Genomic DNA, 23,557 nt, shown 5'->3' on the forward strand with positions numbered 1-23,557 from the left:
CAGATGGGAAAAATCGAGAAACAAACAATCTGCTGCACCTAGCGTGTCTAACGGAACGCGTCCGGCGAATGCTGACCTTTCCGATGGTCACCTGCATAACGAGGTGTCAGATCCGGAAGTGCCGTAAAGTGCCGTCAAGGATCCGTTCGCGAGTCGCTCCAAGATGTCGTTCGTCCGTCATCGAAGGCGCTAGTGGTCGTGCGGAGTCCGGAGCAGGTTCAGCGTGGCTCAAGGAGATCTTCTGGCAGCTCTGTCCTTTTGTGACTGAGTGTTGCAATGGTGCCCCCATGAAGAGCTAGATGGCAATCATTCCACTGGTCATTTGGAGCAAGAACTCGACCTAAAGCCATCCGACGGGACGGCCATGTCATGAAGAGAGGCTGAAGAGTGTTGCAGATGAGGAAACGGGAAAAAGGCCCATGAAGAAAAGCCGACAAAAAAGAAACGTTCCGGAAAACGTGGGGTCGCAGCTGTCAATTTCTGCATGCTTTCCTAATCCAGATCGTGGCGCCGGACAAGTGTTCTTGCGCCACAGCTTGCTGGCGTGTGGCCCGTGTCGACGCTGGGGTGCCGCGACTCCACTTCGTACCTTGCTTTGTGGCAGATTCGGCTCGACCTCGCTACACCAAGTTTGGTCTAACATGCTGCAAGGCTGATTCACGAATAGATCCTCTGTCGATCCGCTGTGCCGACGAGCGAGGCAGTGCGAGCCTTGTTGCAGCTCTGATGTCGTATGGCGCTCGTTCCATTGCTTCCGTGTAGATCACTCGTAGAGGGTTTGTGCACGGTGCATGTCGTTTTGTCGGGTCAAGTTGGCGATATGTTGCTGTCATCCAACAAGCGGTTCTGCAATTGATGCAGTAATCACGGCTCGGTAGCGGGTAGCATCTGCATGGCGTGCTTTGCACTGTGTAACCGGCCGCGGTATGCTGGAGCAGCTTTTGCTATAAGCCTGGAGCATTTCGAAGAGGTCTTGAGTTGACCTTTCGACGAGCGCGGGCTATTCATGGTGGCGGACATTGACCCGAACATTCGCGCGCACGGACTCGCGGGATGAAGCCTTGGCACACTTTGTGATTATACTTGGCGTGAGCAGCTGAGTCTCCCTCCGCCTTCTTTTCCCTTCTTACTCTCCAAAGAATCACAACTGAGACGCGGGTGGAGCACACACCTGCGAGACGGGAGGCAGGCGTAGTCGGAAACGGAGACTCGCTGAGGCTTCGCTCAATGCTCGATGATGCAAGCACGATGCACCGAATCTGCACGCGTCCTCGACATGGACCCTGACCGTGCGTTGTACGGTATTGGTCGGTTTTTTTGTTTCGCGATCATGTTGCAACGGAAGAATCATGTCGCCCCCGCACACGCCAGGTAAGAAGCGTCGTCTGAGGCTAGACGAAGAGGTGTGGACGTGAGAAAGTCGGTCATGTGTTCTTCTGATCCTGTCCGAGGCAGTGCAAGTGCCCCGCGGTCTACGGCGACATCGCCGTTGCTGTGCATCGTTTGAGGTTCTCTCTCCAGCTTTCGGCTTCGAACTGACCCCGTGACCTCAGCAAACGGACCTTCGGACTGTGAATGCTTCGACCTAGCCAGCCAGAGGAGGAATCGCACACATTCTAAGCACAATCACAGACCGCCGTCCAGTTTGAGTCTCTCGATGTCAAACCTAGACACAGGTATAATATTATTAATACAAGCACGGACAGGTTGGTCAACGACGGACATGTTTCGAGTGAAAGGCCCCGTGTCCAAAATTGCGGCGTAAATTCATCCTAAATTTTCATTTTCTGTCATCAAATCCTACCGTGCAGTGTTACTGCAGTATGAACATTAATCGAAAAGATTTTATTCAACGGTGAAACGAAGACGGGCGAACGGAGCGACGAGCAACACGGACGCTGTGCCTGCTCCAGCTTGATTGCGTGAGCGTGCTGCAATCGTAGATCGACAGTGGCTGTTGACCCTCAACGGCGAATCTTGCCAGCTGTCTGTCTGTTTGCCCGCCTGTCGATCTTCCACTCAGCCGATTTGCTGTGCTCGAGGCAACGGCGACGGGTCTGCGGAAGCACAATGGACGCCCTTTGTCGTTCCCGGTTCGGCCTTTCTGGCGGCAGTTGTGGCTGCTATTGCAAGCCGTAAACAATCTCCGAAAGCTCGCACTCTCACTTGTCACGGTCGTTGACTCCATAATCTCGAGCATCGGCTTACAGAAGTGCTTTCTACTCCACTCGACAACCACTTGTCGGTGCGAACGACTCGAACTGTCCTGAACGCCACCGAAAATTTACTGACGATAATCGGACCGCGATGCTGCGCCTTGCAGACGTACAGATCCTCCGGTCTGCGCTGCTCATGTGGATCGCCTTTATGACAAGGACCCTGAATTCGCCCGCTGCCGGCCTGAGTGATGTGATGCTACTATTCCTCAATTGCCGAGATCTCGTCTAGGATCGCAACGTACGTCTCCGCCCCTGACCCTTACCATAGCAGAACAGCGCTGGCGTTCTGGCACTCTGCGCTCCGCCACCTGGCCGTAAGTGTTAGTAAGTACACTGCTCAGTCGGACCAAGATTTTTGGTGCACATTGAGAGGGCGACCGACTTGACTCTTGCGACCTGGTCTTCGATATCGCCTTAAGGCAAGTACGAAGGAAGGCAACCTCATTATGTTCGACCTGTGGCACAATGAGGTTGACGACTCGTCAGGCACATGTGCGTAGCGTATTGGCTAGGCGACCCCGGCTGTTACCAACCACAAGCGCACAAGATCGCGTCTTTGGGTAAGCACTGCAGCACGTTGAATAAGTTCTCGCAGGGGCGACAGCCCTGGCGCTCCCTCTCTTCTTGCGCCTCTGCTCTCGCTCATACGTCGAAACATACTGATCTGATGGCTACGACTCCTCCTCCCCCTCCTCCTCCTCCCTTTCCTGCCGAGCCGCAACGTGAGCTGGATCATCCATCCTTCTCCAGACCAAGGGTCCTCTTGCTCGCTGCCCTGTGCACGGCCCTATTCGACAGCCGTCCGCCAGTTCTTCCAAACATCCTCGTATTCGCCATCGAAGCCACTCCACTCCCACTCACGCTCTGGGCGATCCATATCCCCTCTGCCCATGTGCTCATACACCCTTCGCTTTGCCCTTGACCGTGCTCAAGTGCCCGGACTCCGTTCATGTGCCTTCTCCCTTGAAGGTATCCTTCCTCCCGACGCTGTCTTGCATCGATGTCGCCCGTCCCCGCCCTAGCACCCTAGTTCGCAGCCAGAGCCTCAACGTGCCGGTCCACAAATGAGAAGCACGGAGGCGCTTGCCCTACGCGAACACCGGCTTACACATCCCACCTAGAGCTAAAGGTAGGGATCCGTCACTGACAAAGTGCCTAATGAAGCCTCACAGAATCGCATACACTTTCTAGCATCCATTCCCCCTCTCCCAGCTCCTCCACTTCTTCGCTTTCCCAGCCGGATTCCAGCGAGGCATTGCGGCGTGGCCCGCTCGGGACATACGGGACACCCTGTACAACCCCTCGTACTATAAAGATGAGCACAGAGCTTCCTTCTCCGGCCTGATTGCTCCCCCACCACCTAGTCACTTTCCTTTCAGAGCTTCAACACTCTCTGTCCCCAAAGACTCTTCCTTGTGTATACACTTGCACTTTCGCTCAACCGCTACCACCTTTTCCCCATTCCCATTCAAACTTAGACAAAATGGCTTGCTGCGGCGGTGCTATTTCTTCCGACATGCGGGCTACCGTCACCGAGGTGCCAGCTACCTCGAACGCTACTGGCCCCGGCTACAGCATTCAGGGTTACGAGGACCTCAAGTACACCTACTCGTTCGTTGACAACGTCTTCGACCAGAAGAAGGAGGACCTCGCCTCGTACTACCAGAAGTGGGGTCGTGTCCTCTGCGTCCTCGACGAGAACCTCAACGAGCTGTATGGCCCTTCGATCAAGGCTTGTAAGTGATTTCCTTTGACAAGCCGCGGCTTCGTGTGCTCCACAGTTTGAACGCTGAGACTGACCTTTGCCTGTCCTGTCCTTACCCGACCTCTTTTCTGCCACGAATAGACTTCAACGCACACAACATTAAGCCCACTCTCCACGTCTTCAAGGGTGGTGAGCTGCACAAGAACATGGACACCATGCTCGGCTTTGTCGACGCCATGGACAAGTTTGGTCTCATCCGCAAGGAGCCCGTGCTCGTTGTCGGTGGTGGACTCGCCTCGGATGTGCTCGGCTACGCATGTGCGTCGTACCGACGAAGCACGAACTACATCCGTGTCGGCACCACCCTGATTGCGCTGATCGACGCTGCCATCTCGATCAAGGTCGGCATCAACCACAAGAAGCTCAAGAACCGTTTGGGTGCCTACCACGCTCCCATGCACACGTTCCTCGACTTTGACTTCCTCAAGACTCTGCCCATTGGCCAGACCCGTAACGGTACCGCCGAGCTCATCAAGATCCTGCACTGCACCGACAAGTACACCTGGGGTCTACTTGTCAAGTACGGTGAGGACCTTGTCAACACCGCCTACGGCCGAAACGCCACGGGCCCTGGTGCCAAGGAGCTCAAGGCGGCTGCCGATGAGATCTGCCGCAATGCGATCAAGGGCATGCTCGACCTCGAGTCGCCCAACCTGCACGAGATCGGTCTCGACCGTGTGATTGCCAACGGTCACTCGATCTCGCCCACTCTGGAGCTCGCTCCCTTCCCGCCTCTCCGCCACGGTCACGCCGTCACCATCGATATGGCTTGGTCGGTCACGTTGGCACACATGCGCGGCTACATCACCGATGCTGATCGTGACGAGTGGTTCGGTCTGGCCGGCAGCGTCGGCCTCTCGGTCGATCACCCCTTGTTGACCGATGCACTCATTCTCGAGGGTAACGAGGCTATCAAGAAGACGCGTGACGGTCTGCAGCGATTCGTTCTCGCCAAGCCATTGGGCAAGTGCGTCTTCGCCAACGACATCTCGGAGGACGAGTTCATCAAGTCGCTCGCTGTGCACAAGGCGTACGTCAAGAAGATCGGTCGTGGTGACGGTGTCGGTCTCGACGCCTACGCCGACGCCGGTGACCTTGGTGCCGACCCCGAGGCTCTGATCAAGGAGCGCAAGGCCGAGGCCACGCGTATCAACGGTAGCCACTCTGCTGAGCAGCTTGCTAGGGATGTCGCACCCAAGGCTGCCCGCGCCGTTGCCGCATGAGAGGGTGGCGATGTCATCAGATGTAAAGTGTCTCGTGTCTATTTGAACAATGCAAAACAAGAAACAGCAGCATTCGACTAGCTAATATGAAACAACATAGATGGAAATGAGTCTGTGATTCGTTGTAACAGTCTCTGAGAGGTACACTCCAGCAGCATGTTTTGGAACGCCGAAGAGCGGACTGCCTTGAGCAATGGATGAAGGAGGAGGATGAGGAGGAGATTGTCAAATTGAACGGTGGCAGCGAAGTCAAGTTCAACCGCGCGAGAGAATTCAACGAATCCAACCAACACACCGACCGACACGCGCACTGACCGCAATGCGACACTTCGGAATTGCTGCCAACACTCTTACCAACTACTTCCTACCTCCGATCATCCGGTATCGGCAGCACTGCGAACGAGGAAAGCATACGACGTACGAAGGCTCGCCATGTCAAAGACACAACAGCAGCCGCTCTCGGCATTCCGGGTCAACTATGCAGGCACATCAAAGTGAGTCGCACATCCAGAGGCAAGATCGTTCTTCTAGCTCTCGTACTGACGCCACAGAACCTCTGTGCATCTTCGGGTTTGCTTAACAGAGCAAAGGCACAGGACCTACCAGATCCGATCGGCTTTACAGATCCAGATGCCGTCAGCAAGGTAAGCGACAGAACCACTCCTGCCATTCTCAAGTTCACCATCGAGAGAGGTTCACTGACATCCCAACGATCCTCTGGACGATGTACCCTCTTGCAGAAGCAATCCAAATCGAAATCATCATCGACCGTAGCACAGAAACGCGCGGATCCAGCAGCACTCAAGATGGCCAAAGCGTGGGAACTGGCGTACTCACCAGCAAAAGCGTTACCCATGAACGCCATCATGCTGTACATGTCCGGGTCGGGTGTGCAGATCTTCAGCATGATGGCTGTCGGTATGCTCATCACTGGACCACTGAAGGGTATTTCCACCATGAACAGCTGTAAGTTTTGTCATCCCGCCGGGGTTACAGCATCCGTGAAAAAAAAGGGAAGAGTCAGGGAACTGACAGAACCGCTTCCTGTGCTTTGTTGGATACAGCCTTCGATCGACTCTCCTCTCCAGGACAGAGCTTGGTTCTACCCAAGATTTTGTTTGTGTTGTGTCAGTTTGCAGCGATCGCGTTGGGGCTGTACAAGTGTTGGAGCATGGGGTTGTTGCCTACGGAGACGAGCGATTGGCTTGCTTGGAGGCAGGCGCGGACGGTAAGTTCCACCATCTCTTTGCTCGAATCCGACCCTAAGCTACAGAGCCGATCTTGCTGCTCGCCCGAAAGCTCTCGCGGCAAGTACACAAGCGATATAAGACCCGAAGCTGACTTACGTGCACTCTCATTTGACGCAAACCTTTCTTTCCGACAGCCGCTCGAGTTTTCCCCGATTCACTAGACAGTCAGCGACCAGGCTCGAAATGGTTATCTTTTCATCGACCGACTTCCGTGTGACTTGAGCATTCTGTGATGATTGATCGACCTGTCAGAGTCGAATACGAGGTCGATTCACTTTGAGTTAGGATACAATGAGGCAACGCGAGCATTGTGCGAGGGAGTTGAAGCCACGAGACCTGTGAGCAAAAGTCTTAACACAACGTGTGAAATTTCCGTTGATCCCCCCACATCGAGTCGAGGGTCGGGAACTGCAAGCAAGGGTTCTCGGTGGCGTAAGTCTGTGCACAAGCACCTGCAGCTGTCGCGGTTCCCATCCGCATATAACACCAAGGGTTTGCTCTTCGATCCACTTTTGTAGCGTAACTTGCCTCAGCTCCCCTTTCCACCATGTCCACCACGCAAACTTCCACCTCGGACGACGCGCTCCCATCGTCCGAACAGCTTTCCGCCGCCAACTCGACCTACGTCTTGGACAGCCAATCGAACCGCATCGACTTCACCACTCTCCTCACGCGCGCCAACACCAACAACCTTCCCTTGGTGCTCATCTTTACACGCCACTTTCACTGTGGCATGTGCAAGGAGTACGTCAAAGCGCTCTCGAAATCCACCGTCCTCACAGACGCCTCTCGCGCATCGCTCGTCGTCGTCGGACCCGGTCAACCGGAAGGACTGGAACACTACAAGCAGCAGGTGGACAGTCCACCGTTTGAGTTCTACGCCGATCCAGAGTTGAACCTCTACCACGCACTCGGAGTCACCCGAAGGAATCTCGATCAGGGCGACGCGAAGAAGGACAATATCGGTTCGCATCATCAGCAGGGGTTGGCGCAGACGTTCTTCAGCAGCGTGGCCGAGATCGTCAAATCTGGATCGTTGGCGTTGAAGGGTGGCGATTTCAAGCAGCTGGGTGGTGAATTCGTCTGGGATAAAGAGGGAAAGCCTGTTTGGGCTCATCGCATGAGACATACGAGGGATCATACCGAGGTATCGGAGATTGAACGGGTCGCTACGGGTGCTTCCAGCTGAGATCGGACGAAAAAGGAGATAGCGATGAGTTCGAGTTCGACCGGCGCTCCTGCAGCAGCCGTGAATCCAGGCGTTGCGGGGTCGAACTTGCTGCCAGGCAAGATCGTTGCCATCACGGGCGCATCCCGTGGGATAGGACGTGCGTGCGCCCTAGCATGCGCTGCACACGGAGCTCGAGCCATCATCGTCCACTACCTCGGAGACGCCGAAACCACGTCCGAAGCTTCCTCTTTACAATCCGAACTCCTCCAAATCGGAGCCCAATCCATCCTCATCCCCGGAGACATCTCCGACCCCACCGTGGGACAAGCCATCGCCTCGGCAGCAGAATCATCCTTCGGCCGTCTGGACGTGTTTATCTCCAACGCCGGCATCTGCCCCTTCATGGGCTTCCTCGAGATGGAGGCTTCCACATGGCGAAGGGTGCAAGACGTGAACCTGAACGGCGCCTTCTTCGCCACCCAGGCAGCCGCCCGGCTGATGGCGCGTCAAACCCCACGCGGAGGATCGATCGTTGCGATCGCCTCCATCTCGGCTCTGGTGGGAGGCGAGTTTCAAAGCCACTACACGCCGACAAAGGCGGGTCTCAAGAGCATGATGGAGTCTGCTGCGATCGGGCTAGGTCCCTTGGGGATTAGGTGCAATAGCGTGCTACCGGGGACGATCGAGACTGCGATCAACGAGGACGATCTGAGGGATGAAGGGAAGAGGAGGAGGATGGTGGAGAGGCATCCATTGAGAAGGTTGGGCAGGCCGGATGATATCGCTGGGCCCGTGGTGTTTTTGGCTTCGGATCTGGCGAAGTTCATGACGGGTAGCTCGGTACTAGTGGACGGCGGTTGTTTTGTCAATCTTCAATAGAGTAGCTTCCACACGACAAGAATGGCATTGAGTTCTATGACATGTCTTGTCTGTGTTATCTTGGTACGAAATGGAGAGTGAGAACAGAGATGATGAATTCGGAAGTCGGGATGCAAGCTGGACGCGGTTGAGCGAGAAGAGAGAGAAAGCGTTGCAGAGCGTGTCAGTCAGTATTGCGCGCAGCAGCTAAACTGTGTGTGAACCAACACACCGACACGCGAGCGTTGTTTCCAACCAACACTTTTTCCAAGAGTGAGCACAGACAGTTACTTGTCGACTCACAGCGCGCTTTCATGAATTCCTTTCCTTCTTGCTCATCACATCACACATCATAGCACAGATCCCAATCGCTGTCACATCCGGATTGCTTTGCTCCCAAGACGAGCACCACCGCAGCACTCTCCGACCTAAACAGCAATCGCTTTTGACCCGTCACCTGCATTGACTTTTGTACGAATCGCATCTGCTCCTTCGAGGATTGACCACGGCCCCACTTCTCCTCAGCAACCATGGCGGGCAACGAATTCGACGATGTCCTCACAAACCAGCCCGTCGTCATCGACAACGGATCCGGCTCCATCAAAGCCGGCTTTGCAGGTCAGGACGCTCCCAAATGCTTCTTCCCCAGCTTCGTCGGTCGACCCAAACATCCACGCGTCATGGCCGGCGCCATCGAAGGGGACCTCTTCATCGGTCGCAAAGCCCAAGAGCTTCGTGGTCTTCTCAAGATCAAATACCCTATGGAGCACGGAATCGTCACCGATTGGGAGGATATGGAACGCATCTGGAACCACGTCTACAGCGATGAACTCGAGACGCTGTCGGAGGAACACCCCGTGCTGCTGACCGAGGCACCGTTGAATCCGCGCAGCAATCGTGACATGGCTGCACAGATCTTCTTTGAGACGTTCAACGTCCCAGCGCTGTTCACTTCGATCCAGGCGGTGTTGAGTCTGTACTCCTCAGGTAGGACGACGGGGATAGTGTTGGATTCGGGCGATGGCGTTACGCACGCGGTGCCGGTGTACGAAGGCTTCTCCATGCCCAACGCGATACGCAGGGTAGACGTCGCTGGGCGCGATGTCACCGAGAACCTCCAAACACACCTTCGCAAAGCAGGCTACCACCTCCACACCAGCGCCGAAAAGGAACTCGTCAGGATGATCAAAGAGAAAACCTGCTACGTAGCCCTCAACCCCACCAAGGAGGAAAAAGACACCCCGCAACACGAAGAGTTCAAACTTCCCGACGGAAACACCATCCGTCTAGGTGCCGAACGCTTCCGTGCACCCGAGATCCTCTTCAACCCCGAACTGATCGGTCACGAGTTCCCCGGCATCCACCAAGTCATCGTCGATTCCATCAACAGAACCGATCTCGACCTCCGCAAAAACCTCTTCAGCAATATCGTCCTCAGCGGTGGAACGACCCTGACGAAGGGTTTCGGCGATAGGATGTTGGCAGAGGTCAAGAGGTTGGCGGTGAGGGAGATGAAGATCAAGATCTTTGCTCCGCCGGAGAGGAAGTACGCGACGTGGATTGGGGGCAGCATCTTGGCGGGGTTGAGTACGTTCAAGAGGATGTGGGTTAGTGCCGAGGAGTATAATGAGGATCCGGATGTGATTCATAAGAAGGTAAGTGCGAGTGCGCGGATGGACACGGATCTTGGTATTGATGACGAGCAAAGGTTTACTGACGTTCTCGCTTTCTGTTTCTTTGGCTTGACAGACATTCTGATTCATCGATCTTTGAGAGGCTTGCTTGCTCCGAATGCAATGTCACCGATACCCTGCTTTGCAACACCCACCGCCTTTCTACAAACGTCACGAACGGAGTGCCAGCCGAAATCCTTGTGTGACAGTGAAGCTCATCTCCTGACAAGACGCTCAGCGCTTCTCGCCCGGCAGAAACGCATCTTGTTCTCCGTGGAGGTTTCGCAAACCCGCCTTGAGGATAACGCGCACTGGATCAGGGCAACAGAACAGGAGAGAGAAGGGGCAGGGTCAGTCTGGCGCTCGCTACCATCGTATCGCATTGCTTGTGAGCGCAAGCTGTGTCACTCACTTCGTTGCATGACGGTGTTCCAAGCGCGATTGGTGGCCTCCTTGACTGGGTGAGCGTCGAAATTCTCGATGAGTCTGTGGTGAGGGTGGTCAGTTTGCGATAACAGTTGGCCTTGGGAAGTGTTGCGGATGAAGATTGACTCACTGCTGCACGATGAGCCTGTCTTCCTCAACATTGAACCTCTGGTACAACTGTGTGACAAGACGCGGATCGCAGAGACGAGTCAGGAAGTCAGTAGTGTTGCAACGAGCCATTATTTGCGGCGCAGGATCACCACTTACCTTCCTCGGAGACTTTCCTCCTTCACCCACGGCCTTTGTGTCCTCTTCCTCCTTCTTCTCGACCTGAAGCTCCGCACTAACTTGCCGCTCGTCCCTGCGATCCTCGTCATCCTCATCGACGCTGCTCCCCTTTCTTTCCGTGCTTCACGTCCTCTCGTTCTTTGTGCTTGGCCCGCTTGTTGGGGCTGCTCTTCTGGGAAGGAGCAGAAGTGCGGCGGCGCTTGACGTTCGGAGAAGGTGTCGTAGGAGGAGGGGTCTCCGGAGGCGAACGAGGTCCGGCCTTGCTGCGAGGCGTGCGAAAATTCTCGCTGACCAAGATGATGTCGTCGCTGTCGTCGATTTGCATCATCGCATCGGGTTGAGTAGGAGCGTCTGGCAGCGGTGTCATCGAGGTCGACCGCATTTTCAACGAAGGGGGCGATGTTTCCAAACCGCTTGTTCTAGGTGGGAGCTGGTAAAGACGTCTACGATGTATTGACCGGGCTCAGACGATTGGTGATGGTGGAGGATAAGAGACGAAGCCCGATCGCACAAACGCAAGGTGATATAGCTTTGTTTGACAAGACTGCTGAGGCGAACTTCGCTTCTTTCCGCACTATTGAAGACTACGCCCAAACTCAAAAAAGAAGGTTTGCCGAATCGCAAAGCTGAGCGAAGTCGATCTAGTCAGTGGACAGGCCGTGTTCAAACGGAATGATACAGAGCGGGAACAAGTGCGGGTCGCATTGCGATTGCGAAAGCTTTGTCGGCAAAGCAAAGTCCTGACTTGCTGCTTGATGCTTGTTTTCGTGGTGCAATCAAGTGTGCGGATGATCACCGCTTCAATTGTCCTCCTGTCTCCAGCATGCAAGGTCCGCATCTCACCTCTCGAGCTCAACCCGCACAGGTCACGCACCTTGGAATCACGCTCACTACGCCCACCGGGCATTCATGCGATCTTCAACAGCTGCCATCACGGCTCTGGCATCCCTTCCCATCCTAGACAGAGATCAGCTGCTGGAGCTTCTCCTCCGCTCGATACCTTCCGCACAGCACAGACTCGATCTCGAATTGGCTCAAAACGACGAAGATATGATCGATCAGCTGCTTGCACAACCTCCGTCCCGCGAAGGTTCAGCGTCTTCGAGCGGGACACAAGACAGTGTGTCACATCCCACGGAGAGTGCTGTGACGCCCGTCGGTATGCTCAAGAAAATCGGAGAGCTCTTTGGTATGCTCACCGGTGGTACAGCCAAAGTCGAGAAAGAAACTACTCAGCTTGATGTCAGACTGGAGTTGGACGAATCAGCACACTTTCAACACACGAAGGCGAGTTCAAAGACGAGCGCCTTCCTGAACAAGGAAAACGCTGATGAAGATGACGAGATGGAGGTTGAGTACATGATCGTCGCCGATAAGTGCATCACTGCGGCACTATCTGTTGAGGGCACTCGCGACCGACTGCTTGAGCAGCAGCGGTGGAAGAAGAGACGTGTAGGAGAAGTTTCATCGCGCTTTCTTACTGCTCCTCCAGTCATCAAGCGTAGAAGGCAGGTCACACGCCTGTATAAGCCCAGGCGAAAGCTGAAAGGTGTTCCCGGGTTCAGATAAAGCGGGGATGAGGACGACCTGTGACGACGATGTAAGTGAGTGCAAGGTTCAAGTCGCGGCGGATAAACGTCAAAAATGGCGGACACAGTTCGAGCGCGCTTTATTCGTCCGCGTGGGTGCAAACAGTCTCGGCTATTCACTTTCCGGCTTCTTTTCGGGTTTGGATACCGGCACATCTTCGACCCCACACTGTTGGCCTTCGGCCAACAGGTCTGCCGCTGGGCGAAGCCCAAGCGGAGCCTCAAAACCACAACCCCACTCACTTCGCGACTGGTGCTCCTTCTCGCATTCCCCATCGTCATCGCTCAAATCTACATCCAGTCCCTCTAAGCGCTCGCCAAAACATGTCCTCAACTAAGTTCACCTCGCCTCCACCGGCACAACCCGACTCTGCACCCGTAGCACTCTCGTTCGTTGCCAACTGCGACAACCGAGTTGCAGTTATCACCCTCAACGCCCCGGAGAAGCTCAACGCTCTCGGCTGGGCAGACTACAAATGCATCACCCAGTGTCTCGAATGGATCGCCCTCCAGCCCGACATCATCGTCACCATCTTCACCGGTAAAGGACGATACTTTTCCGCCGGAGCTAACGTCAAGGATCCCTCCCGCACCCTGCCCGATCACGTCGCCCGCGCCGACAGCAACACTGCCGAGGGCAAAGCCATCATTGCCGACTTCTACGCTGGTCGTACCCACGCTGGTCAGGGCAAGCTAGCTCTTGCGCTGCGAAACCACCCCAAGATCTTGATCGCTGCGCTTAACGGTCCAACTGTCGGACTCTCGGCGGCTATCCTGAGCCATTGCGACCTGGTGTACGCCTACGACGACTTCTTCCTCTTCACTCCCTTCATGTCCCTCGCCCTTGTAGCCGAAGGTCTGACTTCCGTCACATTCATCAAAAAGATGGGTCTGGGTAGAGCGACAGAAGCGCTCTTGGAAGGCCGAAAGATGTCCGCACAAGACCTCAAGGAAAGCGGCTTCATCACCAGACTTTACACCAAACCGCCCACCTACGATGGCAAGGACAAGCTAGCCACCCCACCCATCCTGGATGACGTGGTGAAACACGTCCAGGACAAGTTCTTGCCTCCCAACGCCAGTCCGTTCTCGTTGCTGTATACCAAAAAGCTGCTGAACGACGCTGCGTATGCGTACGCGGGGGTGGATGCGGTGAATCAGGCCGAGTTGAGAGGTGCAGAGACGGTGTTTGCTTCGGGCGCTCCTCAGAAGAGGTTCGAGAGCATCGCTGGTGGTGCACGTCACAAGTTGTAGAGCGAGAACGAGTGCCGGTTGCCGATCGCCGCTGCAGGGTGTTTCTCGAGGCACGGGTCTTTGCTTCTTGTCATGCTTTTCTGGTCAATGTCCACACGCACAGTTCTTCTCACGCACTCACGCACATGATCCGACTTTCTCGATGTTCTGCGTGCGCAAACTCGTCTGCAATTTTTGCGTTTTGCGTCTGATTTCTTCCTCACCCTCTCTTCACCTGCGATTCCTCGAATCCACACCGGTGCTACCCGCGCCGATGCCACCGACCTTGTTCACCGCTGCTTCCGCCGCATCCAAGCCTGCCTCGGCGCGGATCCTCTCGATCTCCTCGAGGATGGGTTTGTACTCCTGGTACTGCTGATCGGCGAGAGCGAAGCCTCGTTTGCGCATCTCCTTGCCACGCAGTTTGCCCTCGCTTTCGATGAGTGCGGTGGAGGCCCAGTGTTGCTTGGTACGTTCGTAGAAGGCACGCAGCTTTTCACCCGGCTGTGGGGTAGAGAGGATCTCCTGTTCGGTCCGAGCACTGTCGGATGCGACGCCCATGAAGGCCTGTGCTTTGGCTCGAAGCGCTTCCTTCTCGGCTGCCGACATCTTGGCTCGTCGAGCTTCTTCGTCGTCCGAGTCGATCTCGTCGAACTCGAACCCTTCCGGGATCTCGTCACCTTCTTCTCCTTCCGATTCGGATTCGGATTCGGAGTCAGAGTCGGAGCCGGATTCGGACTCGGAATCGTCCTCGGATTCGGATTCGTCCCATTCGAGCGCATCGATCGGACACTCTTTGAGACAGCTGAACCGTTCGAGCTTGGCTAGGTCGAGCGTGTAGAAGTCGTCGAGCGTGTATTCTCGATTGCCGGCTTCGAAGATGCCGCCGTATACGTAGAGGATGTTGCGTTGGACGGCGAGCATGACGTTGTACCGTTCGAGCGGGATGGTTCTGAGTGGATCGTCCGGGTCGTCTTCCTCCTCGTCCTCCTGCGCTGGAAGTGGTGATGGTGGCGAAGGCTGGACCTGAAGCTTCTCTGTCGACTCGGCAAGATTCTTTGCTTGCTCATCGGCATCTTCATCGTCAGACCCGTAATCGTGTTCGTCGTCTTCATCCGAGTCATGTCCATTGCTTTGATGCTGCTGCTGCTGCTGTTGTTGCTGTTGCTGCTGCTGTTGCTGCTTCTTCTTCCTTCTCCCTCCGCCTCCTTTCTTCTTGGGACGTTTCAAGTTCAAGCTGATCCATCGACCTGTGCCTGGCAGCTGATATCCGTACAAGTCCTTGTGGAAAGTACTCTCCATGGTCTCCTCGTCTGCCTCGGTGTCGGTGACACCGCCAAAGAGGATGCCCATGCTCTTGGACTGCCAAAGAGCCATGGTGCAACCGCTGCGAGCCGGGTTGGGTGCGTATCCGACTTTCCTCCTCTTGATCCAATCGAGTTTGGTGAGATCCTCGTCCATCTTGAGCAGCCATGTGTCCTCCAGCGCTACACCCTGGGTGCGTTGACCCTTGACGTACTTTTTGCAGTATCCGCCGTGAAGAACGACACCTTCAGGGCACGATAGGAGAGAGAATCCGGAGCGTGGAGGTGGACGACGGAGATCGTTCTGCTTGATCTCTGTCCACTTGAAGGTGTTTTGGGTATCGAAGATCCAAAGATCGTTGAGGTATTGTGTCTTTACACCGGTATCGATGAAGCCGCCAAAGAGGACGAGGTAGTGTTTCCAGAAGGTCATGCGGTGACCGCTGCGAGCGCTGGGACGCAGCTTGGTGTCGATGCGCTCCCATGCCTTTGATTCGATGCTGAATGCCCAGAGGTCGCGATAGTGATGGAAGGCGTTCTGTCTTGCACCCGAGAATTCGCCTCCAAAGAGCCAGAGCATGCCGCCTTGTGCTGGTGTGGCAGCGACTTGATGGGCGGATCGGGGGCCGGGTTGGTTCTTGGATGCATAGGTTCGCCATTCGTTCTTTTCGGGTATATAGCGGTACATGTCCTGGTAGAAGGCGACTCTCTCGCCATTGAAGTATTCGCCGCCGAACAGGTAGAGATCGTTGCCGAGTGGACAAGGTGTGAAGGTGGCATTGGCTCTGCGAGATGGCGGTCCGCCCACCTTTTCTTCGGCTACGACGTGCTCTTGCTCCCACTGCTCCCTGTACCTAGCCAAGAGCGCATCGAGATCCTCTTCGTCATATTCTGCAGCTGCAGCTCCCTTTTTGCCATTCTGCTTGGTATTTGTGGACGATGCGGTGGCCTTGCTCTGGGATTTTTGCTTTGCGGCTTGCTTTGTGAGTTTGCGAGTGGCTTGCTTTTCGGCTTTTTCCTTCTTGGCGGCTTTCGCAGCAGCCTTGCCGGCGGAAGCCTTTCCTTTCTTTGCCATGCCGCTCGATCCAACGACGTTTAGAGGGGATCGGTTGATGATGAAGAGACGCCGTTTCGGGGATCGCCAACACGAGCGAAGAAGAAGGACAAGGTCGTGCGGCCTCGAGCTTCGGAATCCAAAAAAAGTTGATGGTAATTGACCGACTGCCGAGTTTTGAAAGAGAATTTTTGAAAGTCGCCGTTCCACGGCGTTGCAGTTAGAGAAACAAAAACTGGCCGAGCTGGAGCGTGTGTGTGGAGGGTTGCCGGCTCGAGGGCTCAGGCTCATCGAAACCGACCTGCCGGCTTTTACGCCCGCTTGTCTTCCACCTCACTTGTCGGACTTCATCTCAACTGTGCGGTGACGTGCGTTGACGGGCAGGTTTGTAGGATCGATGTGTGTCGACAATGTGAGACGCAGTATGCTCTTAGACAGGAATTCGGATCTGCGCTACAAGTACAGATAGGCCTGGCAGAGTGACAACTAGTGCAGTGACGGCCATTGCAGGCAGGTGGAGACGCGCAGGACGCAGGGAATGTGCGCTACTGCTAGCCGGCGTCGTGTCTTGGCTCGATGTGCCGGTGCTTCCATTGCTGCTGCCGCCGTGAGCCGACCTTGCTGTGGATGACTGAAGCACCCAGCCGATACCGCCAGCAACGTGTCCTCGGAAGAGATCGAGCTGCCATGTGGAGACGTCGTGACCCAAGCTGGTGTACCATGCTCTACCTGGCCCTCCGGCCGCCTGGATGTCGGCTCCGCCCACTCCACTGACACTTGCATCGGTAGAAGAATTGGTATCGAGCAGACCGCCCTGCCTCCACCAAGCCAGCGGATGAGGTGAGGGGCCATTGGTGCCGTTCCTGAAGCCTTGCGGATTGACTCCGGGATCCGAGAAGGTAGAGGCATTGGTCACAAGAACATGTGCAGGCGAGGGCAGATTTCTGGGATCCGAGCGAAAGTTGTAAACCTCCTCGTAGATGCGCAGACCATCCGCTGGCCATCTCGATGTGGACGGATGCGACGCATCGACTGGCTTGACAGAGACGTTCTGAATCTGTGGATGATAGTCGAAATAGGCGCCGACGAGTCGACCGTAAAAGGGAGCACCGAACAAGGTAGCAGCTGCAGAATGGATGCCAAAGTAGCCCCCGCCTTGTTCGATGTAGCGAGCAAAGTTGCGCAGGCCCTGGTCGTCTAGTACGGTGCCGGTGAGCGGAGGATCCTGGTCGGTGGTGCTGACGAAGCCGATGGCGTCAAACTGCGAAAGGAAGGTGAGATTGTGAAATCGGGTCTCGTCTTCGGTATTGACTGTGGACCATCGAACAGCTGAAATGGAGGGATCGATGGCAGAAGAAGGCAGTGTGAGTGAGCCGTTGCCGAGAGAGGTGATGGTCTGGACGGCGATCGGGATCGACTCGTGCCGGTAGCCTGCTGTTTTGGTGTATACGAGGACTTGGGGGAGTGCTGCCACATTGATCGTGTGCACGGCTAGCACCGCCAGGACCAGGACAGGGAGAGCAAATATCGACATGATCGTGACCGAGTCGCAGGCACAACTGTGTGCAGTATGATGGGTGAGAAGGACGGGATGTCATGATGTCGACTGGTGGAGTCTCTGAATAGCACAAGCAGACATACTTACGGCTAAGTTACCGCGTTCAGCTGACCGGATGCATTGAGCCGAGCTGGTGCATTGGATCAGACGCATGAATCGCCAAGCCCAAAAGTGGCATCAGCACGCGACAGCAGCACAACAAACAGTCATGACGGCACTATGAAGCACATCTCGCTCGTCTGGCGGCTCTTCCTGATGCATGCTCGACATTTGACAGCCTCTCTACATGTCGGCTTCGGAAAATTGCAACAAGCGCGCACTTTTTGGCAGTGTCGAAGAAAGAGCATTACGGCATAGGTGTGCGAGTCGCGACTTAACATGCTATAGAGTCACACGTACGAAAGACATTTTTCGGGAGGAGGGCGTGTCGTCTGTAGGGATTGGCGACAGGCGTCGAACAGCGTCTTGGCACTGCAGGGCACAAGCACCCTTCGGGCGGTTAACAGGTCCCGAGAAATCAGATAGTGTAAGAAACAGAGCTCCAGACCGTATGGAAAAAGTTCAGCCAGAACAAAGGTGGAGTTTCTGAAATTTTTGACTTTTGACTTTTCTTCGCTTTTTACGGTTTGAGCCGCGGGCGAGCTGGGCAGGCAAGGGGCCGTAGTGTAGTACTGCAGCAGCAGCCGATGAGCGTGTGAGCATGTGCAAGTTTTTCGTGCTCTCGTCACACTCATCACACTCGAATCGGGCACGCTCAAACTGTCCGCCTCGTCCTCGTCATCCTCTTCTTCTTCCTCATCTCCATTTCATCTCTTATCCGCATCTAGTACCTTGTCGCTCAGTCGCACTGACTACGTCTGCTACCATCCTGGACTAGACGCATCTGCGAAGCGCCCCCAGTAGGGTGTCCTAAATCGCATCTAGGAGAATCATGCAGTCGTATTCGCATCTGTATGAGCCCATGGCTCACGCATCTGGCTCCAGCTCACCGCATCCTACATCTCCTGGTGGCTTCAATATCCCTTACACTGGTTCTCCATCTGCCAGTCACCTCGGCGCACCCAACTCAGGCTCGGGCAACATGGCTCAGAATCCTCTGTCCTTTGGCGCATTTTACATCCAACACCCCTCCTCGTCCCAGCCCAACCACGGCCCTTCGTCCAGTCACCACCCACATCATCTCGATGCGTACACCAGCTCTGCAAGCACCCCGCATCAACACTTTTCGCCCGGCGCCGATCATCACTCTTCCTCAAGCGCCTCCGTCGCCGCTTTCTCCAACAGCGGTCGTTTGAGCTGGGCCAATTCCCCTGCCGACTCATACCACGGTGTGCCTTCCAATGCCACCACTCACAGTAGCGGCGCCGATAGCCATTCCAGCCTTGCTAACAACAAGTATCCCTGGGACATCAATCCTGCCTCGATGCGCTCCGATGCTCCGCATATCGGCTCGCCCTACTCCACCTCTGACTTGCTTCACCCTGCCACAGCGAGCGCTTTGGGCTTCGACGACGATTCCGGCTCAGGAGGCAACGTTCGTCCGCGTGCACGCAAGCGTACTCGAGCAGAGGAAGAGCCGCGATCGCGTCTTTCCTCCTCCAGCCGCAGCCGTACCCGTCCCCGTATTCCCAGTGCGCTCTCCAATGCCAACAGCCCAGCAAGCGACTTCCACCACAGCATCTCGTCCTACCATGCCGATCCAGAGGAGACCGACATCACGGCTTGGATCAACGCCGGCGATGCAGACGACTTTGCTTCTTCCCACGTAGCTGCCGCAGATCATTCTCGCCTCTGGTCCTCTTTTGGTCCGGGCATCCCCAACGACGCCTCCCATGCAAGCCCTTACCACGGCTCTGCCACCGCATCAGCACTTCCTGCTTCCCTCTCCAACTCTCGTGCGCAATCCGTCGTGGGCTCCGAAGACTTCGCCTACCACGCCTCCCCGGCTTTACACTCTGGTCCGTCCAATCTCGGCCTCAGCGTGTCGCTACATGACCACGATGCCGTCGACACCAAATCCGAAGCAGCTCAGCCCATTCCAGACGATGCTGCTCCGGCAGAGGATGAGCCTCTCTACGTCAATGCCAAGCAGTATCAGCGAATCCTCAAGAGGAGAGCCACGCGCGCCAGGATCGAGGAGCAGAGGAAGAAGGACTTCCTCGCGTACATGCACACTCGTGACAAGGCACGCAAGGACGGCGACGGCCTTGATGAAGACGGCAAGAAACCCTATCTCCACGAGAGTAGGCACAGGCATGCCGTCAGAAGGCCAAGAGGTCCCGGGGGCAGGTTCCTCACCAAAGCCGAAATGGCTCAAGCGGCTGCCACAGCCTCTTGAGCCACTACCAAAGGAAGCGACTCACATCAAATTGTACTCTAGGATAACCCCGTTGCAAAACCTCGTCGCCTCGTCACAGCCGGAGCGACTGCTTCTGCCATACTCCTTTCGAACTCGACCCATTACCCCATGTCCGGACTCGACCCATTCCTCCACTTCCTGCCTCTGCTCACTTGTCGTGTAGTATGCATTGTTGTATTCATTTAGCCATCTTTGATCCCTTTCCGGGCACGTCTGTCATCTCTCCAGCGCATCTCTTAATCCATTTGCTATCTTTCACGCAATAGCAGCCACTTGCGTGTCTCTGATTTGAGCTTACCAAGATCAACCTTGAGGACAGCAGACTACTGACCCGGATCAAGAGCGTCACAAATCGTCGACAAGCTGCAGACACGGTTCGATTGGCGCTTTGTTGGATGCGGCCAGAATGAGATAAACGGAGAGGGATTGTTTTCGCAAATGATACAAGTACAATATGCAAGAGTCGGCGTGCGAACAAAACAGGATACGAGCAGCAAGGACGAGGGATGGAGCTATTCGCGTTGAGAAAGGATGGATTCCTTTCGTGCCGCTTTGGGCTTTTTGTCTCCTGCTTTCGAGTGCTTGCGTCTGTTCTCCTCCTTGTTCTTCCTGGCGTCGATCATGGTCTTCTTGAGCTTCTGTGCCTGCTTGATCGCCTTGGGCACGTGCCTCTGCTTTTCGATCTTTGACACGTCGCCCACGCCGCTCCACTTCTTGCGAAGGCTCTCGGCGTACTCTCTGTTGGCCATCTCCCTTCCACTGAGCAGACCGAGCTTCTCGCTCGCTCTGGCCTTCCAGATACGCAGGTTGCCGTCGTCGGAACCGCTGAGCACAAAACGAGCGTCCATGGAGAAAGAAGTGGAAAAGATACGCTGCATGCGTTTCGTGTGGTAGACATCGCGCGAGTGATTACCCTTGCCGTAATCCCAGATGCGGAGCGTCCGATCGTACGAGCCGGTGACAAGCTCGGTGCCGGTTGGCGAAAAGTCGACCGACATGACGGCCGCCACGTGATCCTTGTAGACTTGTGTTGCCGAGTTGAGATGACGCATATCGAACGTGTAGACGTTGTGATCCTCGCTCGCAACGGCAAACACGGTGGGCTCTGTAGGGTTCCATGCAATGTCGTTTGCCCGCATCTGCATGATCATCTTGGTTAAAGGTTTACCGCTGCGCAGGTCGTAAAGGACGATACCGCGATCGCTACCTGCACTAGCCAGTACCTCGCGCTCGCTGAGATTGAAGCGCACGACGTTGATGGCGTCAGGACCCCAGGTCATGGACAGCAGCGGATCGGAAGAGCCGCCACGCTCGAGGTCCCAGGTCTGGATCGACGAGGAGGCCGAAGCAAAGATCGCATTCGAGGCGTGGTGAGTGAGCGAGTTGAAGGCGGCTTTGCCGCTGTAAACAGTCAATGGCTCGCTGGGTGGCACATCCCTGTCTCGCGTGCTGAGAAGGCCACCTCTCCTCAAGCTGCCACCAGTGGTCATATCTGTGTCCATACCTTCTTCATCGTCTTCGTCGTCGTCCAGAGCGCCGAAACTTGTCTGTCCCAGCCCGTCGGGTCGCGGATCCGCATCCCAGACTTTGACGGTTCGATCTGTTGAGCAGGATAGCATCCTGCGACCGACCGACGAATTGCCGGTGGGCGACATGAAGGTCAAAGGTGAAATGCAGATGGACTGAATGATACCGGAATGCGCTCGAGGATAGACGTAGATGGGCTTCTGTCGGGCCAAGTCCCAAAGGCGGATTTCTCCGTCACCGCTTCCGGAAGCTACGACGTTGAGTCTGTTGGTGTCCTTGGCAATCGAGTAAATTCCGTCGATGTGGCCTTCGAGAGCACCGATAAAAGGCTTGGCGAAGAGCCTGTCGAGCTTGGCGGAGTTGAGAGCACGGGTGTATTCTCTTGGCTTGTCGAAGGGATGCAATGCTGGATCGAGGTTGCGTGAAAGAGGGGCAGGGTCGCCCTGTCGAGCGGGTGCGTGCACGTCTAGCGATCTCGAAAGCGCTTTGATCTTCTGTTGAGCGTTACAGGGAGGAGAGCATGAAGCCCAAGATAAGTCAGTTCAGAGTTTGTGCGCTGATTGTTGAAACATCCATTCTCTAGTATCTTATGGCAATGCTTACCATCTTGGTGGATATACGCAATGGACGTCAGACTTCTTGGTCAAGCCGGAGCTTCGAGAATCCAACTTTGATGAGCGCGGTGTCCTTCTGAGGCGGCAGTTGATGGAGCCGATTGGTGGAACGGACGAACGAGTGGCGTGTTGTGTGATGGTGAGGAGATAGGAATGGTGTTGAACTTCTGTGGAGAAACTCAAAAAAAGTGGCTGCAGCCCGGAAATCAAGAGTGAAGTATCGAAATTTTTGGCATGCACCCTGATTACGTAATTCAGATTTCTCGACTTTCTTCTGAAATCCTCACTAGTACGACTGGAATTGCAGTTTTGCTTTTGCTCTCTCGTCCATCAACTCTTGCCATCTTGGCTTTTCCGGCCAAACATCCTATGCGGTCGCTTTGCAGGTAGCAGCACCACATTATGCGCATTCTCAAGGCGCGATCGGCGCTTTTGAGCGACTTTGAAGTGCTCAAGGTGCTCAAGGAGATGGAGTCGGAGCAAAAAGCACGGGTCAAGCCTCTCGTAGAAACCAGCCAAGTGGTTAAAGACGACGAAAATGACGACGACGCTTTGCGCAACGCATCAGCGCCAACAGCAGAAGATATCGATGACGATGCTTGGCTCTCTAAAGTTCCCGAGAACCTCAGAACGATTCAGTACGAGGTAAGTGCTTCGTAAACGGCTCGATCCGGTCTGTCGAGAAGCTCGATCAGCACCTGACCGATCGTCTCCGTTTTCTCCTTTTCCTTCCTTCTTTACTCTGGCAGACCATCTCATCGCTGAGTCAGACGACCAAGCCATGCGCGCACCAAGAGGCCGAAAACATAGCTGCCTTCCTCGACGAGCTCAAAGCACGCGGCTACTCGATCAACGATTCGGAAGCAAGACGAGGCGCTCTCGGTTTGAATCGATCCGAACGACTTCAAATTGTCAACCACGCTCCGCAAAGCATGGTGGAGTTGCATACACTCGTCGAAGAGCTTGAAGAGCGTTTCCATCCGCATCAGATCCAAGAGCTCATCTCGCTCGTACAGACCTACCTTCCCATTCACCCTTCCAACCAGGTCAACGCCTATGCAGCACAAGGTGCTCAGCATGATTCAGCAGCAATCAATGGCGCCAAGAATGATGTGCTTCCAGACACACCCGCACAGATTAGTCAATTTACCGGACAGGTAGCCGCAGCGGCGGACTTGGGTGATTCCGATCAACAAGGACTCGCGCACGTCCCCGAGCCAGATGCAGAGCGACAAGCAGCGGATCTCGACTATGAAGAGGATCCGGACGTTGAAATGGACGAAGACGATTTCGTTCACGAAGGTCTGGGCGGAGCTGGGGTCGAAGATGCCGACGCCGATGATTAGCTTGATTGCGAGCACACTGGCAGTCGGATGGTAGCTGTAATTCATTTTCTGTATTTGTACCTTTTTGCAACGCAACGTTTCGAGCGACCTCCGCTTGTGG

The 23,557-nt window shown here is 55.3% G+C and overlaps 14 protein-coding genes across 14 annotated transcripts; 9 read left to right on the forward strand and 5 right to left on the reverse strand.

Annotated features, from left to right (window-relative positions):
- Nucleotides 1-68: 68 nt before the first annotated feature.
- PHSY_003957 (hypothetical protein) lies at nucleotides 69-762 on the forward strand (the record flags this gene model as incomplete). Its single annotated transcript, XM_012334574.1, has 2 exons — nucleotides 69-128; nucleotides 502-762. The coding sequence occupies 2 exons, from the start codon at nucleotides 69-71 to the stop codon at nucleotides 760-762; spliced, it is 321 nt and encodes a 106-aa protein (XP_012189964.1).
- Nucleotides 763-1,347: 585 nt separating this feature from the next.
- On the reverse strand, nucleotides 1,348-2,354 carry PHSY_003958 (aldose reductase; the record flags this gene model as incomplete). Its single annotated transcript, XM_012334575.1, has 2 exons — nucleotides 1,348-1,585; nucleotides 2,293-2,354. 2 exons carry the CDS (start codon nucleotides 2,352-2,354, stop codon nucleotides 1,348-1,350), a joined length of 300 nt encoding a protein of 99 aa, XP_012189965.1.
- Nucleotides 2,355-3,735: 1,381 nt separating this feature from the next.
- PHSY_003959 (pentafunctional AROM polypeptide) lies at nucleotides 3,736-5,207 on the forward strand (the record flags this gene model as incomplete). Its single annotated transcript, XM_012334576.1, has 2 exons — nucleotides 3,736-3,955; nucleotides 4,066-5,207. The coding sequence occupies 2 exons, from the start codon at nucleotides 3,736-3,738 to the stop codon at nucleotides 5,205-5,207; spliced, it is 1,362 nt and encodes a 453-aa protein (XP_012189966.1).
- Nucleotides 5,208-5,526: 319 nt separating this feature from the next.
- On the forward strand, nucleotides 5,527-6,674 carry PHSY_003960 (hypothetical protein; the record flags this gene model as incomplete). The annotated part of the gene is made up of 4 exons (XM_012334577.1): nucleotides 5,527-5,624; nucleotides 5,791-5,851; nucleotides 5,948-6,173; nucleotides 6,592-6,674. The coding sequence occupies 4 exons, from the start codon at nucleotides 5,527-5,529 to the stop codon at nucleotides 6,672-6,674; spliced, it is 468 nt and encodes a 155-aa protein (XP_012189967.1).
- Nucleotides 6,675-7,004: 330 nt separating this feature from the next.
- Nucleotides 7,005-7,646, forward strand: PHSY_003961 (hypothetical protein; the record flags this gene model as incomplete). The annotated part of the gene is made up of 1 exon (XM_012334578.1): nucleotides 7,005-7,646. One exon carries the CDS (start codon nucleotides 7,005-7,007, stop codon nucleotides 7,644-7,646), a length of 642 nt encoding a protein of 213 aa, XP_012189968.1.
- Nucleotides 7,647-7,670: 24 nt separating this feature from the next.
- On the forward strand, nucleotides 7,671-8,507 carry PHSY_003962 (3-oxoacyl-(acyl-carrier-protein) reductase; the record flags this gene model as incomplete). Its single annotated transcript, XM_012334579.1, has 1 exon — nucleotides 7,671-8,507. The coding sequence occupies one exon, from the start codon at nucleotides 7,671-7,673 to the stop codon at nucleotides 8,505-8,507; it is 837 nt and encodes a 278-aa protein (XP_012189969.1).
- Nucleotides 8,508-9,016: 509 nt separating this feature from the next.
- On the forward strand, nucleotides 9,017-10,624 carry PHSY_003963 (actin; the record flags this gene model as incomplete). The annotated part of the gene is made up of 1 exon (XM_012334580.1): nucleotides 9,017-10,624. One exon carries the CDS (start codon nucleotides 9,017-9,019, stop codon nucleotides 10,622-10,624), a length of 1,608 nt encoding a protein of 535 aa, XP_012189970.1.
- A 340-nt stretch (nucleotides 10,625-10,964) lies between these two features.
- Nucleotides 10,965-11,255, reverse strand: PHSY_003964 (hypothetical protein; the record flags this gene model as incomplete). Its single annotated transcript, XM_012334581.1, has 1 exon — nucleotides 10,965-11,255. The coding sequence occupies one exon, from the start codon at nucleotides 11,253-11,255 to the stop codon at nucleotides 10,965-10,967; it is 291 nt and encodes a 96-aa protein (XP_012189971.1).
- A 779-nt stretch (nucleotides 11,256-12,034) lies between these two features.
- PHSY_003965 (potential enoyl-CoA hydratase/isomerase) lies at nucleotides 12,035-13,716 on the forward strand (the record flags this gene model as incomplete). The annotated part of the gene is made up of 2 exons (XM_012334582.1): nucleotides 12,035-12,422; nucleotides 12,653-13,716. 2 exons carry the CDS (start codon nucleotides 12,035-12,037, stop codon nucleotides 13,714-13,716), a joined length of 1,452 nt encoding a protein of 483 aa, XP_012189972.1.
- Nucleotides 13,717-13,926: 210 nt separating this feature from the next.
- PHSY_003966 (hypothetical protein) lies at nucleotides 13,927-16,344 on the reverse strand (the record flags this gene model as incomplete). Its single annotated transcript, XM_012334583.1, has 1 exon — nucleotides 13,927-16,344. One exon carries the CDS (start codon nucleotides 16,342-16,344, stop codon nucleotides 13,927-13,929), a length of 2,418 nt encoding a protein of 805 aa, XP_012189973.1.
- Nucleotides 16,345-16,483: 139 nt separating this feature from the next.
- Nucleotides 16,484-17,587, reverse strand: PHSY_003967 (hypothetical protein; the record flags this gene model as incomplete). The annotated part of the gene is made up of 1 exon (XM_012334584.1): nucleotides 16,484-17,587. One exon carries the CDS (start codon nucleotides 17,585-17,587, stop codon nucleotides 16,484-16,486), a length of 1,104 nt encoding a protein of 367 aa, XP_012189974.1.
- A 955-nt stretch (nucleotides 17,588-18,542) lies between these two features.
- On the forward strand, nucleotides 18,543-19,949 carry PHSY_003968 (CCAAT-binding transcription factor subunit; the record flags this gene model as incomplete). Its single annotated transcript, XM_012334585.1, has 1 exon — nucleotides 18,543-19,949. The coding sequence occupies one exon, from the start codon at nucleotides 18,543-18,545 to the stop codon at nucleotides 19,947-19,949; it is 1,407 nt and encodes a 468-aa protein (XP_012189975.1).
- Nucleotides 19,950-20,482: 533 nt separating this feature from the next.
- On the reverse strand, nucleotides 20,483-22,103 carry PHSY_003969 (hypothetical protein; the record flags this gene model as incomplete). Its single annotated transcript, XM_012334586.1, has 2 exons — nucleotides 20,483-21,991; nucleotides 22,101-22,103. The coding sequence occupies 2 exons, from the start codon at nucleotides 22,101-22,103 to the stop codon at nucleotides 20,483-20,485; spliced, it is 1,512 nt and encodes a 503-aa protein (XP_012189976.1).
- A 476-nt stretch (nucleotides 22,104-22,579) lies between these two features.
- Nucleotides 22,580-23,457, forward strand: PHSY_003970 (hypothetical protein; the record flags this gene model as incomplete). The annotated part of the gene is made up of 2 exons (XM_012334587.1): nucleotides 22,580-22,756; nucleotides 22,861-23,457. The coding sequence occupies 2 exons, from the start codon at nucleotides 22,580-22,582 to the stop codon at nucleotides 23,455-23,457; spliced, it is 774 nt and encodes a 257-aa protein (XP_012189977.1).
- Between the last annotated feature and the right edge of the window lie 100 nt (nucleotides 23,458-23,557).

Source organism: Pseudozyma hubeiensis (genome assembly GCF_000403515.1).
Source record: "Pseudozyma hubeiensis SY62 DNA, scaffold: PHS38, whole genome shotgun sequence".
In the NCBI taxonomy this organism is placed as follows: Eukaryota; Fungi; Basidiomycota; class Ustilaginomycetes; order Ustilaginales; family Ustilaginaceae; genus Pseudozyma; species Pseudozyma hubeiensis.